The sequence below is a fragment of the Sinocyclocheilus grahami genome, unplaced genomic scaffold (assembly GCF_001515645.1).
Source record: "Sinocyclocheilus grahami isolate Dianchi unplaced genomic scaffold, SAMN03320097.WGS_v1.1 scaffold427.1, whole genome shotgun sequence".
In the NCBI taxonomy this organism is placed as follows: domain Eukaryota; kingdom Metazoa; phylum Chordata; class Actinopteri; order Cypriniformes; family Cyprinidae; genus Sinocyclocheilus; species Sinocyclocheilus grahami.
Genome location: NW_015505606.1, coordinates 341,919 through 358,015, shown reverse-complemented (window position 1 = coordinate 358,015; position 16,097 = coordinate 341,919). Strand labels below are relative to the sequence as shown.

At 36.0% G+C, this 16,097-nt stretch overlaps 1 protein-coding gene and 1 long non-coding RNA gene across 2 annotated transcripts in view; one reads left to right on the top strand and one right to left on the bottom strand.

Annotated features, from left to right (window-relative positions):
• Positions 1-1,470: 1,470 nt before the first annotated feature.
• Positions 1,471-11,684, top strand: LOC107551580 (transmembrane protein 192-like). The gene is made up of 6 exons (XM_016233233.1): positions 1,471-1,617; positions 2,120-2,272; positions 2,589-2,850; positions 3,655-3,792; positions 10,021-10,123; positions 10,950-11,684. The coding sequence occupies exons 1-6, from the start codon at positions 1,588-1,590 to the stop codon at positions 11,071-11,073; spliced, it is 810 nt and encodes a 269-aa protein (XP_016088719.1). The 5' UTR covers positions 1,471-1,587; the 3' UTR covers positions 11,074-11,684.
• Positions 11,685-12,598: 914 nt separating this feature from the next.
• LOC107551565 (uncharacterized) overlaps positions 12,599-16,097 on the bottom strand; it is a 6,007-nt gene continuing 2,508 nt past the window's right edge. The window contains exons 2-3 of the long non-coding RNA XR_001604779.1: positions 14,706-14,795; positions 12,599-12,912 (exon numbers count right to left, since the gene is read on the bottom strand). This is a non-coding gene — a long non-coding RNA (uncharacterized lncRNA). The remainder of the gene's footprint in view (positions 12,913-14,705; positions 14,796-16,097) is intronic.

The following is a 16,097-nucleotide window of genomic DNA, read 5'->3' as shown; positions in this document are numbered from 1 at the left end:
AAGAAAAAAAATGATGGATGATAGTATGAGTTTAAAAAAAATGCTTTCTCTGTGTTCAGATTGGACTGAAATAATAATACCAAACTGACACTAATCTGGCTCTATTTATTGGATTTTAAATAGAAAAAGTGTTTTATTTATTTATTTATTATTATAATTTTACAAAGAAAAAATGGGGCATAATTTAAAAGTGAATATGGTATGTTTGTGTGCTTAACAGAATCTGCTGCGTTATTGTTTATAAATCTCAAAATGTATGGGACACGATTTATAGAGCAGGTCTGTCTAGTTGGCACAAATGTTATTCTGTGCGACATATATGAATGAAATTATGAAGAACAATGGACTGGAGATTTTTCTTTGCATTGTGTAAGCCTTCTGCACAATTTCATTGACTTTCAAAGAATGGGACAAAATTTGCCAAAACACTTTGTCAAAATGTGATGAGGACATGTCCCACACACAAATGACACCTATGAGGAAAATTAAAGATCTTAATTAATGCTTAATTTAAAAAACATAATTTTAAAAATCATTAAATCTACAGTGAAAAACTCTAAATTGACATTCCTAGAATTCTCTGTATGATATGTTTTTGGGATATAGTTCACCCGAAACGTAAAGTTCTGTCATCATTTATTTACCCTCAAGTTGTTCCAAGCTTGCATGAATTTCTTTCTTTAAACATAAAAGATCATTTGAAGAATGGAAAAAAATACTATGCAAGTCACTGGGGATTATTAACTGTTTGGTTACTCACATTCTTCAAAATATCTTCTTTTTAAAAAGCCATATTTTTATGGTGAAATTCTGGCAACCACAGTACAGATTCACAGATTTCATTACAGTGTAGGGGGGATATTTTCTCTATCCAAAGCGAGTTTATGATCACTAGTTCAAAGACTTTCATTATAAAGTTCAATTAATTAGGCTGTGCCCTATAATGACCATGTGATCCGGGTTTAATATAAATCATGAATATTATTAATCAGTAACGGTTAATATTGAAGCCTGTGACTATCAAGAATTGCTGAACAGTGACTATAAAGGTCAACTCAATACTGTAAACTAAACAAACGAACCGTTCACACAGAAAGCGTTTGTGCTTTTTAAAAGCACGAACAGAATGAAAAGTTGTTATCTTGTTAAATTCTGCATCATATATTACATTCCGTTATTATCTGCTAAACTTAAAACGATACCTGAGCGCGGGGCGGCCTAATTGACTCCTCCCCTCAAACACGCGTTTTAATTTTATTAGGTTTTTTTGTGTGTTTTGGTTTTTCAGTTATTTACAATCAAAGCGACACGAATACTGTTAAAAACACACAGGAAAATCATTAATCGTCAGTGCTACGTTCATATTCACGAGACATGTGTTTGTTCCCGTCGATCGCCTGAGCCAATCACCACCAGGCTGAATGACGAGGGTCACGTAACGTAATTAATATTCATAACACAACCCTTTCTCGTAGTAGGATTGGTGGTAATATCCGCAACCCGGAAGGCTAACTTACAAATGTTTGTCCGGGCGTTTTGCCTTAAATCTGGACCTTTTGGCTTTATGTGTAATGTTCAGGCAGTGTGATGGAGTCTGAGCGTACATCGGCTTATGGCGTGCGTATAAACATTTTGCTGTTTTTCTAGTGTAAGAAAACAGGGTCGCGAGAGCAGCTGTAATACAACTATTTCCGAATGTCCCTGATATGACAGACTGTTGCTTTTATGTGTACTAATAAGTAACACACTTGTTTGTCTGTGCTGCTGTTGTTGTTTTTATTTGTCTGTATGTTTTTGTGTGTGTATATGTGTAGTAGAAGAAGAATATACACTGAACTTGTAAACCTCCTTTCAGTCACTCTTAGGTCTCTGTTTCTAATGTATCACCAAATGTTTTGATAATGGCGCTATTCCCTAGGTCGTTTAACTGGTGAAAGGAGCCTTTTACATAAAATTTGTCAAATAGTGAGTCATTATTAGGCTCTAATAAAGTTTATGCATTAGCACTTTGAAATGCATGACTTCAAAGTAACATTTAATGCCTGCAAAGCAGCTTTCTGGCTGTAGTACATGCTATTACAATCTAACCTGTATTTGTCTCTTTTGTTTTTGTGGCCAGAATAACACAAATGTAGATTTTACACAAAGCACTGACGATGACCCTCTTATTGATGGGCCACTGGTTTCCCAAGATGCACTTGAGTCAGTGATCAAGAGAGAGTTTCAGAAATTACCCACTCATTGGGCAGTGAGTGTCATCTCATTTTTACATGTGAGTATAGCAACAGTTTTCACTGCACTTACTTGAGAAGGAAAATGACTTAAGCATTTTTAGATATTGAAAAACAAGACAAAAATAGTAAGTATTGGCAGTGTTAAATGTTGCTCCACACAGAAAAAAATCACTTTAAACATGGCAGTTTTGTTATACTCACCCTCATGTTGTTCATAATTTTTGTTTAAAGCTTTTTTTTTAAGAATCTTTAACCTTAAATTAAGTCTTTGTACATGAACACTAGCACACACACTACACAAGTACCACATTCACGGTGTGCTTTTTGTGTAATTTCTCTGTTTCTGGTTTGCAGGTGGTTTATGTGGTTTTATGCATTGTAATCACAGTATTTTGCTGGATATCTGATGAGCACACTCATGAGTGCACTGCAGCATTGCAGGGCATCGACTCCAAGACTGTGATCTTACTGGGAAAAGTTGCGCTCTGGGTGATGGTCTTCATATATGATAGATTTGTCCAGCATCATCATAGCGCAGTGAGACGGAGAGGTTATCTGGACTTCTACAGACTGACCCGTGGAATAAAAAGCCTTCCACTGCTCATTCACTCTGCAGGTGAAAAGATGTTTCACACTATGTTAATATTCCACTCCTTGCTTTCTTTGCCACTTCATAATGTCAATCTCCATGAAAAACTTGCTAATGCTAATTGAAGTACTCTCTCAGTCACGTGTCCAAATACCTGTTATGTTTCACAAGTGACTACTAGATGGCAGCACAGAAGCTATTATTTTAACTGTATGTAATGTGTAAATGTAATAACTGATGCACAATTGCTTTCATTTACAAACTTAAATGACTGAATCCTGGTTTATAGTTTTTTCCCCCTCATTTTATAATATGGTAACATTTACACTACCATTCAAATTTTACTTATTTTTTACTATGAAGCTAATAAGAAATTTGATTTTTTTTTTCCCCTAAAGAAAAAAAGAAATTAGCAAAGTTGCTTTAAATAGATCAAAAGTGACAAAGAGTTTTAAATTGTTTTACAAAAAAAAAAAAAAAAAAATTCTGCTGTTATGCACTTACTATTAATCAAAGAATCCTAAAAAAGGTATCACACTTTCCATAAAAATATTAAAGAGCACAACTGTTTTCAACATTGATAATTATAATATTAAATGTTTCTAGAGCACCAAATCAGCAGGTTAGAATGACTTCTGAAAGATCAGGTGAGACTGAAGACTGGAATAATGGCTGCAGAAAAATATTCACATATTGATCATTTAGTAAAGAAGCCTAATCATGATTTATTTTTTATTTATTTATTTACACTTCTAACTAGTGATTAACAGTAATTGATATCTGTTGCTAATATAATGCAGTATTGATCTCTTTTTTTTCTCCCTTACGCAGGTAATGCACTGATCCTGATTGTAATTGCTCCATCTTCTCTGCTGGATGCAAATGTGAAGAATCTTTCTGTATATCTTCTGTTGGCCATCATCTGTCTGGAGCTACTGCTGACAGTTATATGCTTGCTTAGATATGCAGGTACTCTCACACAAGATTTGTTCATAGTTCATTCTGAATCACATTTCTGTGTAGTGAATAACACAAAATCATACACGAAACCTTCTGTTTTTTCTCTATGCATTCATATGCACACACATGGGGTCCAGAAATCTTTTTTGCCACACCTGCCAATAGCATTAAGTATATCCCACTGGCCTTGAAACTAGTTTTTGCACTTTTATTTTAGACATTGATTTTTTTTGTCCTTCTGACAGTGTAATTATGTGTTTTTTTTCTGTATTTGAAGAAAACATTGGTCATTTCCTAGCTCACATCATCATATGTTTTGGTAAACATACTTGTGAGCAAGCTCAGTCTATCCAAATGTTGAATAACTTTACCTTGACTAATCCAACCATAATTCCTTTTGAAACACTTTACTTATATAATTTCTGCTCCTATCTCATACTTTGTAAATGTGTCCTTTATCTCTGCCACTGTTCCAATTTCACTCAAAACTGCTGCTGTTATTCCTGTTCTTAAAAAAACCTTATTCACTAATTTCACTAATTATCTAATTTACCATTTGCTTCCAAAATTTTGGAAAAGGTTGTTGCCACTCAGCTACAGTCTTTTCTAGTTCTTAATGATCAGTTTGACATATTTCAATCTGGTTTCTGCTCCCATCACAGTACTGAAACTGCTTTAGTAAAGGTTGTCAATGATCTCTTACTTTCTGGTGACTCGGGTAATCTTTCAATTCTCCTATTACTTGACCATTTGATACTGTCTGTCACAAGTTATTGCTCTATTGCCTTAGTTTCGGAGATAGGTGTCTCAGGTGCTGCATTATCCTGGTTGTCTTCCTATCTTACAGATAGACAATACTACATTGCTTTGCACAATTATAAATCCCCCACTGCTTTACTCAGACTGGGTGTTCCCCAGGGCTCTGTTATTGGGTCATTACTATTTTTTATTTACATTATGCCTTTTTGACATATAATTCATTGTTAGGGTTTTCATAATCACTGTTATGTTTCAATATATGCTGCTTGCCATTCAGATTCTACCCACCAGACCACAACATTATCTATGTGTGTTAATGAGTTAAAGACATGGCTAAATTCCAATTTTCTAAGTTTGAATTTGAGCAAAACCGAAAATTTGATTACTGGCCTCCCAAATCTAACAATAAAAATGTAACAAATATTCCCAGCTTTAACCTAGATGCTACAACAATTTTTACATATGCCACTGTCAGAAGTTTGGGCACTACTCTTGATCTTTTGCTGACCCTGGTTGTTTACATTAGTAAACTTTCTAAAGTTGCATTTCTCCAGCTTCGCCGTATAGCCCAACGTTATTATGTCAGCCCAAAAGATGCTGAATCATTAGTGCACACTTTTATTACATCGCACCTCATCTACGGTAATGCTGTTTTTGCTGGATTGCCAGTGCACTATATTTCTCGCTTATAATACATTCAAAATTCTGCCCACTCTAAACAATCTGCTCATATCACCCCCATCTTATTTAACCTACACTGGCTGCCTGTATCATCGCACATTATTTACAATATTGTTTAAAATCCTTTAAACCACTCAATGGTCTTGCTCATTGCTGTCTTTCTGACTTACTTTCTCCTTAAATACTGTCTCGATCACTTCGATCCTCATGGTGTGACCTTCTTACTGTACATAGATTTGTCTATCTTCAATGGGTGGCAGGCAGGTCATTTTCTGGCATGGCTCCTAAGCTATGGAACTATTTACCACTGGCACTGAGGACAATAACCTCAGTTTCTGAATTTAAATCACAACTTAAAGCCTATCATGATATGCAACTGCAATCACTTCTGTTACTGGACTGGGAAAATATCTACTGCCACCACTCACAAAAATGCACTCGTTTTGATGGCTAATTGCAAGAAATAGTTGCCACAAGTACAGTACATGCACACCTCCCCCAACATGCATTACAATACCCAAGCTTCTGTCCTTACCCACTTTAGAAACATACTAGGCAGCCGTTGTCCAGCTCATCCTCTTTTACTCGCATTTTGTGCTCCATATGATAAAATAATAGTTCTTTGCTAAGAGGTGGAGAAAAGGGGAAATATTTTAGAGAATGTGTAAGAGAGAGACCGTATGTGGGGGTAAGAATCTTATGGACACACGGCTCATCTTTGCCAAAGGCAACCTGAATCCACCCCACCCTAATACACCATGGCATTGTCTTTAATGTTGACACACACACACTTACACACATTCTCGTATCAGTGCCTGGATTCCAGAGATGATTAGTGAAGTGAAGCTTGACTACATGTTATCTATAGAGACACACCCTCACTCGCTCACTTCATTCTCAATGAGGTCTATCAGCAGATATCACCTCATGTCTCGTATATCACTCAGTGAATTATGCATGAGGCAAGGTAAATGTTTTTGATGTGTATTTTTATGTGTATACACAATCGTTAAAAAGTTTGGGGTCAGTAAGATTTTTTTTCATTTTTATTATTAATACTAACAATACTTTTATCTTGCAAGGATGCATTAAATTGATCAAATTGTAAGAGTAAGTACATTTATAATGTTATAAGATTATTTCAAATAAATGCTGCTCTTTTCAACTTTTTATTCATCAAATAATAATAAAAAAAGTGTCACGGTTTCCACAAAAGTTTTAAACAGCACAACTGTTTTCAGCATTGATAATAATAATAATCAGAAGAAGAAATGTTTCTTTAGCACCAAATCAGCATATTGTAATGATTTCTGAAGGATCGTGTGACACTAAAGACTGGAGTAATGGCTGCTGAGAATTCAGCTTTGCCTTGGAGAGCATAAGAGACTTCTTTCAAAAACATTTAAAAATCTTACCAGCCCTAGACTTTGAATGGTATTGTATGTGAGTAAATGGTCCACAATCTGGAAATAACAGGATTTGGAAAAAATGATAATGGTAAGGATAATAATAATACAAACATTGTGATGTGATAATTAATAAGGAATATTTAAAACTCTGCACCTTTTCTGTTTTTGCTTATCTTATGAATAACATGATCAACAGAAGAGTTCATTATTCTTGAGAACTGCTGCAAATACAATTGACCAAATTCAGAATTTTTTCTGAAACTTTTCACTCAAATAATGCTGTTAATATTATTTTTAGTAAGCTATATTAAATATAAAAAAAGAAAAGTGGCTGTAGACGTTATATGTGGATGTAGCTACATCTACAAATTTAAGAAACTTTCCTGTTCTTTCCCACGTGAGATTATTCCCAAAATAATAACCCCAGGTCTCAATCCAATACCCTTTATTTGCCACACATTTATTGTGCTAACGAGTGATCTCTATCCATTTAACCACCGTTTATCTCCTCCTATCCGTATATCCATCTCTCTGTCCCCTTCCTAGAGGAAGGTGCAGTTAGAGTCATGCTCCAGGGTCTTTGAAGTGTCCTCTGTGATGTTGTATCTCTGCCTTTCTCTCTTCATTTGAACATGAATGTAGCGTTCTGTATGGGCCGTATGCCGCCTCTGCACTTCAAAGGAAGTTTAGGGCCCTTCAAAGGGGGCGAGGGAGGTGATTGGGACCCGCATTGTTTTACCACGATGCACGGACAACATGCGCTCAGTCCCCGTCATGTCCAAATGTGCTCAAGGATGGCATTAGTGTGGAATGCAGATATATGATACTTGGGGGAATTTAAAGTGCACATAATTTTTCAGAGTTCTAGAATCAAATGTCTTTCAGTTGCTTGAGTTCTAAGAGCTTGGATATGTCGCACAAAAGTGCAAAACAATTGTGTGCATTGAACTTATGTGCAACATTGTGTTAGAATGCAAATGTCATGAATTATTGACCATTATTGTAATGGTGTTTATTTTTATGGTAGTCTTTTGTGGAGGGAAGCACTACTGTTTAGCGAAGATATAAGGAATGTGACGCGTATATCAGAAAGACTGTCACTCTTTCTCTTTAAAAACATTCTTTAAAGGCTTTTCTTGATGTGTGGTGACAGAACTGACAAATTACCCTTAATAACCTTCCAGCATTACATATCTAAACTCACATTCACACTGCATTTGTCTCAAATAATAACTGCTTGAGCTTAATTTATTATTATAGATTGCGCTTATATGGCACTTCAGTGCGAGAGAAAAGGTGTGCATTATCTCTAAAGAGGGATTCCCTGATCTCCTTCCTGCCCAACTCAATGGCCTGTTGGCCCCCATTTCCTGCAGGTGATTGAAGAAAGAGCAGTTTTATCTGATTGGTGTGTTTGTGATGGGTTGGCCAGGTGTGGGTCTGGAACAACGCTGAGGTGTTTGTGTATGTGTGTTACTGTTTTTGGTGATTATGGTTTAATTAGAATGTATTTAGACACCCTGAGATATTTTCCCCTTTGATTTGTAGATTATCTTTTGACAGATATGTTTAAAAATACATGCTCCTAAGCTCCACATATTATACTTATCTTACTAATTTTTAAGGTGAAGTATGTAATAATTTAAATATTAGAATGCAGAAACGTAGTACCATCTCATAACATCTCAAATGTTGCTCATTTTGTGATCAGTCAGAACTGACATAGTGTTGCTCAAGACATAAGGCATCTATCAATTGCTGTCAATTGGTACCAAATTTGAAGGTCTTTTGAGCAGTTTGTGTATGCACCGTAAACCAAGTAATATTACATTTAATAAAAAAGCTGAACTGGCTACACAAGTGGATACAACTTCCATTTCATTTGCTGTTCATTTGCAAGTACGAATTTGTTCTTTTGAATACATGGGATGTAAATTATGCTTTATTCGCAAATTCTTTAGATTCTGATTTTTCTCAGATAGAGCAATTGCTAATGACTCAACACAGTGGCGCAATTTTGGAGCGATACTACCCGTTTTGATTGACCAGTGGCAGTAGGTATATGCCTAGAAATCATTTTTATGTACTTGAATAGAAATTGTTGCCTGGGGACATTGACAAGATGGCCACTGAGCAACTCGACCTGCCACAAAGAGATTTTGGCAAAGCTTTGTTTAGTGTTAAAAGTACATCACTAGAAATACTTTAGTTACACTACTGTTCAAAAGTTTAGGGTTGTTTTTTTTCTTTTTCTTATTTTTTTCTTTTGAAAGATCTTTCTTTTGCTTGAGGCAGCATTTTATTTGATCAAAGCTACATTTAAAAACTGTAATATTGTGAAATATTATTACAATTTATTTTTGGGTATTTTTTTGATAATATACAGTTTATTCCTGTAATGGAAAAGCTAAGTTTTCAGTAGCTATTACTCCAGTCTTCAGTGTGATCATTCTAATCATGAGCCTTCAGAAATCATTCTAACATGCTGATTTGGTGCCCAAGATGTCTTAATGTTGAAAACAGTTGTGCTGCTTAACATTTTTATTTCATTTTATTCATTTATTTTAATATTTTTGACAAATGGAAAATTTAAAAGAACAGCATTTATTTAAAATGAGAATTTATTTGTAAACTTTTAAAATTTTTGCTGTCAATTTAGAATATTTTAATGCTTTTGAAGGGTAGTGGGGTTTCCAGTTATCCTAACAATTTTCACTATTTATTTATCCCAATCTGCCATATTTTGACACAATGCACATATTGTACACTCTAGAGTCTTTAATTCAGATTCTGATTGAATGGCTTGAACTAGTTGTTCTGTTGCAGTGTAGGGAGTGAAAGTTTGCTGATTGAAAAGCACATTAAAGGTGTGAGAGAGGAGGGAAGTGACGTGTGAAATCACACAGTTGCCCTGCGTTCACAAGCTCACAAAACACACACTAGCCACGCGTCTACTAGCACACCTTATGGTGAAGGATATCCGCGCTGAGTGTGACTCCTGCTCACACATGCTGAACGTGTGTCTTCACACACCTATCCTACGTTAAAGCATGTCTTGCGCCGTCAGACACAACACAGCCATCAACATTTCTGTCTGGCACAGTTCTGCATGCCATTTTTCAATGGTAAAACTTTCCCTGTTTATTATGTTAAAGGAGGAGCTGGAATAAGAACGAGAGTGTAAATTAAATGATGCATGACAAAACAAAAAAAGTTTAGTTCCAGGTTGAAATGGAGAAAAAAATCCTAGATTTTCTTGTCAGACATTTTGCTGTATATTGAAATGATTGTGTAGAAGGAAGAGTGAGAGGGGGCTATAGATAAGAAATGAGAAAACTACATTCTTGTTATTTCGTGTATTTATCTCCTTGTATTCTGTGTGTTTTAGTACACGTGGTGAAGTTTAATAGCAAGAAGCCACATCCTGATGTGACTGAAGAAGAACGCTCTCATGGATGCTCCAGCGAAGGACATACAGAGACAGGCTTCAGGTACATTGGTAATAGACCCATATATATATATATATGTATGTGTATATATGTTTGGGTCATTTATTATATACAGTCTATGCTTGGTTAATGATTAAAGATGCATTGTTCTAAAGAATATTTTCTGATAAATTTGACTTTAATTATATCTGTCCAATAAATGAAACGGGTTGATAGATATTCATAAAATTTGTTTAACAGCAGGCTTTCTTGAACCATTGGAATATTAAAGGGGTCATGAACGCCTTTGTTTTTTTAATTTTGTACAGTTCTCTGAGGTCCACTTATAATGTTATCAAGATATTTACATCAAAAAACATAATTTAGAAGTAATAGGATATTTTCTGTCCTGTTTTTGACCCCCCTCATCAGAACGCTCCATTTGAATAGGTATGGCGTATTGTAGACTCGGAAGTAAACGCCCACTGCTGTGATTGGTTAATAGTTGTGCATGTTTGACAGCCTACATCTTTCACAGACAGACGCTGCAGTGATTTAGGTTAAAAACGCATAAATACTCGCATCCGACGGTCTGTTTAATAGACAAAGCAATAGTGATCACGTAATAAAACAGTTACTCACACTTGTGTGTTGCGACATTACTGTCGGATCCGATATAGTCTGCAAAGCATCATCTTTTAGTTTCAATCTTTCTGAAAATCCCACGTCGAATTGTGTCTTGTTTGTAAATGAATCCGCGGTAAAATGTAGTGAACAAACAAAACTGTGTGACTAGTGTTTTCATAGGAACACACACACTCACATTTCAATCCCAAGTGCTGTGGATGGGTCAGACAGGTGCACATGTGTTCTATGGTTTATTTCACAGGGACGGCTCCAGTCTGGAGGATGTGGTGGAAAAGCAGGCGGACCTGATTGATTATTTGAAACAGCACAACAGTGTTCTGAGCAGGAGGATCCTCGCGCTGACCGCTCAGCAGATCAGAGGCTGACACATGCAAACAGAGAGAGTGACTCAGGTCTGTTTGTGCGTATGATGTGGTTTGAAGCCTTGCGTGCGAGTGTGTGTGAGCATGTCTATCTTGACTGGCATCGGCAGCCATGGCTCACTGATCAGAAGGCCTTTGGAGGGGAAACGAACCCTGGTAACCTCTCTAACGAAGCTCTCACATTTCCATGATGACAAGTCTGAGTAGACAATAGCTGCAATTAGGAAGTCAAAAACCTCTGCTGCAGAAATTTTTTATAAAAATGCTCATGAGTTGGGAATAGTGAGATCTAATCAAACTAAAAGCTTTATAATGTAACTTGTGGTTTTCCTTGTTCATGTCTGTGAGAGCATTAATACGTTGGTACAGCAATAGTTAATTAGTACTTAATTTGGTTTCTTTAGTGCATCACTTTATTTTTGGCTTTGTGGATCAGTGCTGTTTTTGTGTGTAAGAAATGTGTCGGACGGATGTTTCTTGTGGTATGTATGTTTTGGAGCTGTTCTCAAATCGTGACCTTTTTAGTCCTGATGCTACAGATGTTGTGAACTACTGTCATTTTATGTAAAATAATGTGAATAAAATGATTGAAACTTCTTTTTGGAATAAAATTTCCACAGATTATATTGAATAAGGTTGGTCGAGTTTTTAATGTGCTCATGGTTCGATGATTAAAAAAAGTTTCAAGATAAAGAAAGATGAGATGATAGATTTGAAATTTTGTTTAAAACACGCATCAGGTTCTTAGAAATATACTTTTTGTATATTAGCTATGTATGGTTTTGGAAAACGTGTATACCATGTTCAACAAAAGTTCAACAAAAATGATGTGTGTGGTGTAACGAAGTAAAAAAAAGTAATTAAAATTTGTTTTAAATGCATGGAAGTATACACATAACTAATTTAAATACTTTAAATAGTTTCAAGTTTACCATTTTAACTTTTTAGACATTCCATGATAGTGAAAGGACTTTCAGTGTGACATCAAGATATTTTGTCACATATGGTAGTATATTTTATCATTATTTTATATATAAATAATTTCAAAGGGTTGCTCGTCTTGACATTTTACAGTTAATAAAAGGAAAAATTATATTTTAAGACACTTATGTTGACAGTTATGAGGGTCTTCAGAGGTCCTCTCTATGATATCACATTCTTTTTTTCGTTAAATTTTGGGTAAGTGTTTAACATTTTTACTCTTAATCTGTTTTTAAGAGTAGTAGTCAACAGAAAAGGAAAATACATATGCAAAACGTGCTAAAAATACACCATCTGGGATCAGGAATGTTGACCTTTCTGAACAGTGTTTTTATTTTTTCAGATTCTGTCAGTCAAAACGAGAACAATACCAATTTGTCAAAACCAATTGTCAAACCGGGCAGTCTATTGATCCCAGTATAACACTTTTCATTCACTTTGCCCCCCTACCTCCCCCAAGGATTGTGACACACAAAGCCCAGGTGAAAAGACAATACACTTTTTATTTAATCAGGATAATAATAAAACATTTGAAGTGCATAACTTACATATAAACACATATCAATCAGTTCTTACTATTTACAATGGTTCTGGCAAACTCAAACTGATTGAGCGATGAGTTTTCAGCATGCTTGGTTGCAGTTGATGTTCCCATGGCTTGTTCACTTAACATTCATAAAACAATACACTTCCTTTACAGAAGTGACTAGCATGGCTTGGTTACAGTATACGGGCAAATGAACAGTCCTCAGTGAGTATTGATATGAAACTCCTCTCTCATTTCCCATCCATCACTGGTCTTTGGTTTTCTTAAGGCTTGACAAGACATCATAGTTGTGGATAGTTGAGTAGTTGTGAAACCTGAAGAAAACAGAAACAGAGTTTCAATCCACAATCATTCAGACCTATGGAATATATATTTATTGTTCTTGATGTGATCTTTGTGCAGCTTTTCTTTTAGACATTGTTCCTATATATATATGTGTGTGTGTGCATCTGTTTGTGTGTTTTGTTAACTCCAGACTAGCTCTGGCTCATTGTGTGGGGGTCATAGAGTAAAGGTTAAAGGTGACAACCTCTCCAGAGTGTCTGAAAACAGTAGGCGGCTCCGGTAGGCTGTCACAGTAAATGTGTGTCCCCACAGATACAGTGTCACATCACACACACATTTCAACACGGAACAACAACACAAATTTTAACTGTTGAGTATTTTGAGAATAGAGAATGAGGATTTTTATGTAAGAAGCATCTTGGTATCCTTGAGTTTTGCTCTTCAAGTAACAAAAAGGCCCATCAGCAGCCATGACACACACAAACTATATTCACCTCTTTTTCACCTTATGACCCCTTTGTGTGGTAGTTTTATACTCTTCGAATAGTATTTTCTCTTCAGAATATTTTATTTTGTTTTACATCAGAATAGCTAATCTGCAACACTTGTCCCTGGTTAGGCTTTAACTAAGAGTCTAAGAAATACAACCAACAAACGGTCTAAACTGTAAAACACAAAAATAGAATGGGAAAAGATATTAATTAATAATCACACAATTTATTTTGTTTAAACCAGTTTTTATATTGATCTGTTATCTTTTCAGTTCTATTGGTAAACCATTCCATAACTGTAGTACACCCTTCACTGAAATGACCACCAGGTGTTTCTGAGGACTGGCATTACTAGCCGTCCCACCCAAGTTTTACAGTGTGTGTGGCAGATAGTTAAAATGGGTTGTATTTACGGGGGTAGGGCTTTTCTCGTCCGTCTGTGTGTCTCTGCTTGGGCTATGTAGGTTTCCACTCTTGTGTGTGAGGGTGGGTGTGGAGTGTTTGTGTTTACTCCCGGTCCGAGAGAAAGTCGCACGGCTATAAAGATCCAATAATTTCCCAGCTCATTTAGTACAGGGTATTTACCCAAAGTCTCTGTTTGTTTCCGCTGTGGCTTAAGGCCACTGAAGATCCGACAGCCGGTTTGTTAATTAATCTGGCCGTCCCTTCTCCAGAGATTACAATGGAGTGGTGCTCAGCTAACAGGGAACATTCTCAGAAGATTCTAACACAGTTCTCTCAAAGATAACAAACATAAACAAACATTCTTCCAGTAACATTATTAGAATGTTCATTCAAAGTTACCTGGCCTTTACTAATGTTCTCAAAACATTAGCACAAAATATATGGAGTTTTAGTTGGGCGTTCGTCTAACTTTTTTTTAAACATTACTACTTACTAGTTTCAGATGATTCAGAGACCATTCAAAAGTAACATTCCCATAATTGCAAAATGATTAAATGGATCATTCTCTTAATGTTGTCCCTATAATGTTCGCATAACCATTTTTAAACATTGAAAAATGTGATATCTTGAACGGAAAACATTCTTAGAACATATTTTTGTTATGTAAATGTATTTTTCTTAAATTTGCTAGGTTCATGTATTCTTAAATTAAGTGCATGCACTTGTTAGGCAAGTTTTGGTGTGTGTTGTCAAGGAGTCACAAAAGTAATTTGAGGGATTTCGCGATTATTTGTCTGCAAATACTTGCATGGAATGTCAGAATTTGGATTTCCTAATGATGCTCCTCTTTGATAGCTCTTTTTCAATATTTACTCATTCCTTAGAGTAATAAAAGGGAATAAATAGCCAGTGAAGTGAAGTCTTACCTCAAGGGAATGGCACTCTGGAGTGAAGAGGCAGACAACGTTTCTTTGGACAGTTGTGTCTGCGATATTTCCGCCTCAGGTTGAGAAAGTCTGGAAAGGGAAGGAAAAAAGACTTGTTAGGGCTATAGACTATTAACCTTTATGCTAATATTTAATGCGAAGTCGTGTCACATTTGTATAGCGCTTTATACAATACAGATTGTTTTACAGCAGCTTTATAGTAATAAACAAGAAAATAACAATATTAATGTTGCAAAGTTCTTTTCAATTCTTTCTACAATTTCAGGTGTAAAACAGCTCTAAATAGTGCCATTATGAAGCTTAATTTAGTTCAATTGTGATTCAGTTTAGTTCAATAACAGTCTGAATGTTGCAAAATTCATTGCTATGAGAATCAACCAATTTCTTTACAATATTTATTGTAAAACTGACAATTTGATATTTTGGGGGTTGGGAAGATATGCATCCCTTGCCCCCTGAACCCTTTCCCTGACTGGGGTGTTACCTGAAATAAAATCAAAATCAATGGTCTCCGCAGTTGGTAACACACAATCTGGAGGGCAATATAACAATCAGAGGTTCTTGAGATAACGCTCATGTCACTTCCCTCCATAAGCAGCTATTAGATCCTCTCCCAGAGGCGCAAGGACAATGGCACGGTGCGCACGGGAGGAGAAGTGGGTGCTTTTATATCCGCCTTTAACTAAAGCAATGCGAACTCCATGTACCTCCCTCTCTTTCTCTCTTTCACCGCAGTAACCCTATGCTAATGCATTATACCATTGTGCTCAACATCATGACTAACAATGAACGCCGGTGCTTGATCGCTCACGGGCACCAGATTAATTGCGCATAGCCGCCACAGCTGCGGGAGATGAGAGTGTATACACGTAGGCTAAATTACATTTAGTTACAGTATACGAATATACCTGTGTTTGGTATGAACGTAGAAAAAACTACGTAAATTGTGTAAAAATGGCCTGGTCTCGTGCGTAATTGTGGTTTATTGTCATTTTGCGATAGCGTAAGTTAAAAAAAAAGAAAAACATTGTTTATATTTAGTATAAAAGTACAAAAAAAATAACATTTATTCCCAAGTCAAGGGTCAAGTGAAGTCTTTGTGAAACCCGAGCTCGTCTCTGGAGTAGGCCTATGTTAAGATGCTGAGCTTTGCAGAAGCGTCAAGCGCCACTTAAGTTCCACTCAGACCCTAAATCAGCCATGACTGAGCACAGACCACTAACCAGGACAGACCTAAATATGCCAACTAGATCCTTCTTTACTAATGAGGGGACGTTTATCCAAAGTGACTCACAGCAGAACAGTTGGATAGTTGAATGGCTAAACCGTTCTGGGGTTTAATTCTACAGGTAGCATTTACGCGAATATATA

What these genes read in the sequence shown, in the direction of transcription:
- LOC107551580 (XM_016233233.1), top strand. Translation starts at nt 1,588, where the DNA reads ATGGAGTCTGAGCGTACATCGGCTTATGGC. An exon ending in GTGTCATCTCATTTTTACAT is followed by an intron (nt 2,273 to 2,588) that starts GTGAGTATAGCA and finishes TCTGGTTTGCAG; the next exon opens with GTGGTTTATGTGGTTTTATG. An exon ending in ACTGCTCATTCACTCTGCAG is followed by an intron (nt 2,851 to 3,654) that starts GTGAAAAGATGT and finishes TCCCTTACGCAG; the next exon opens with GTAATGCACTGATCCTGATT.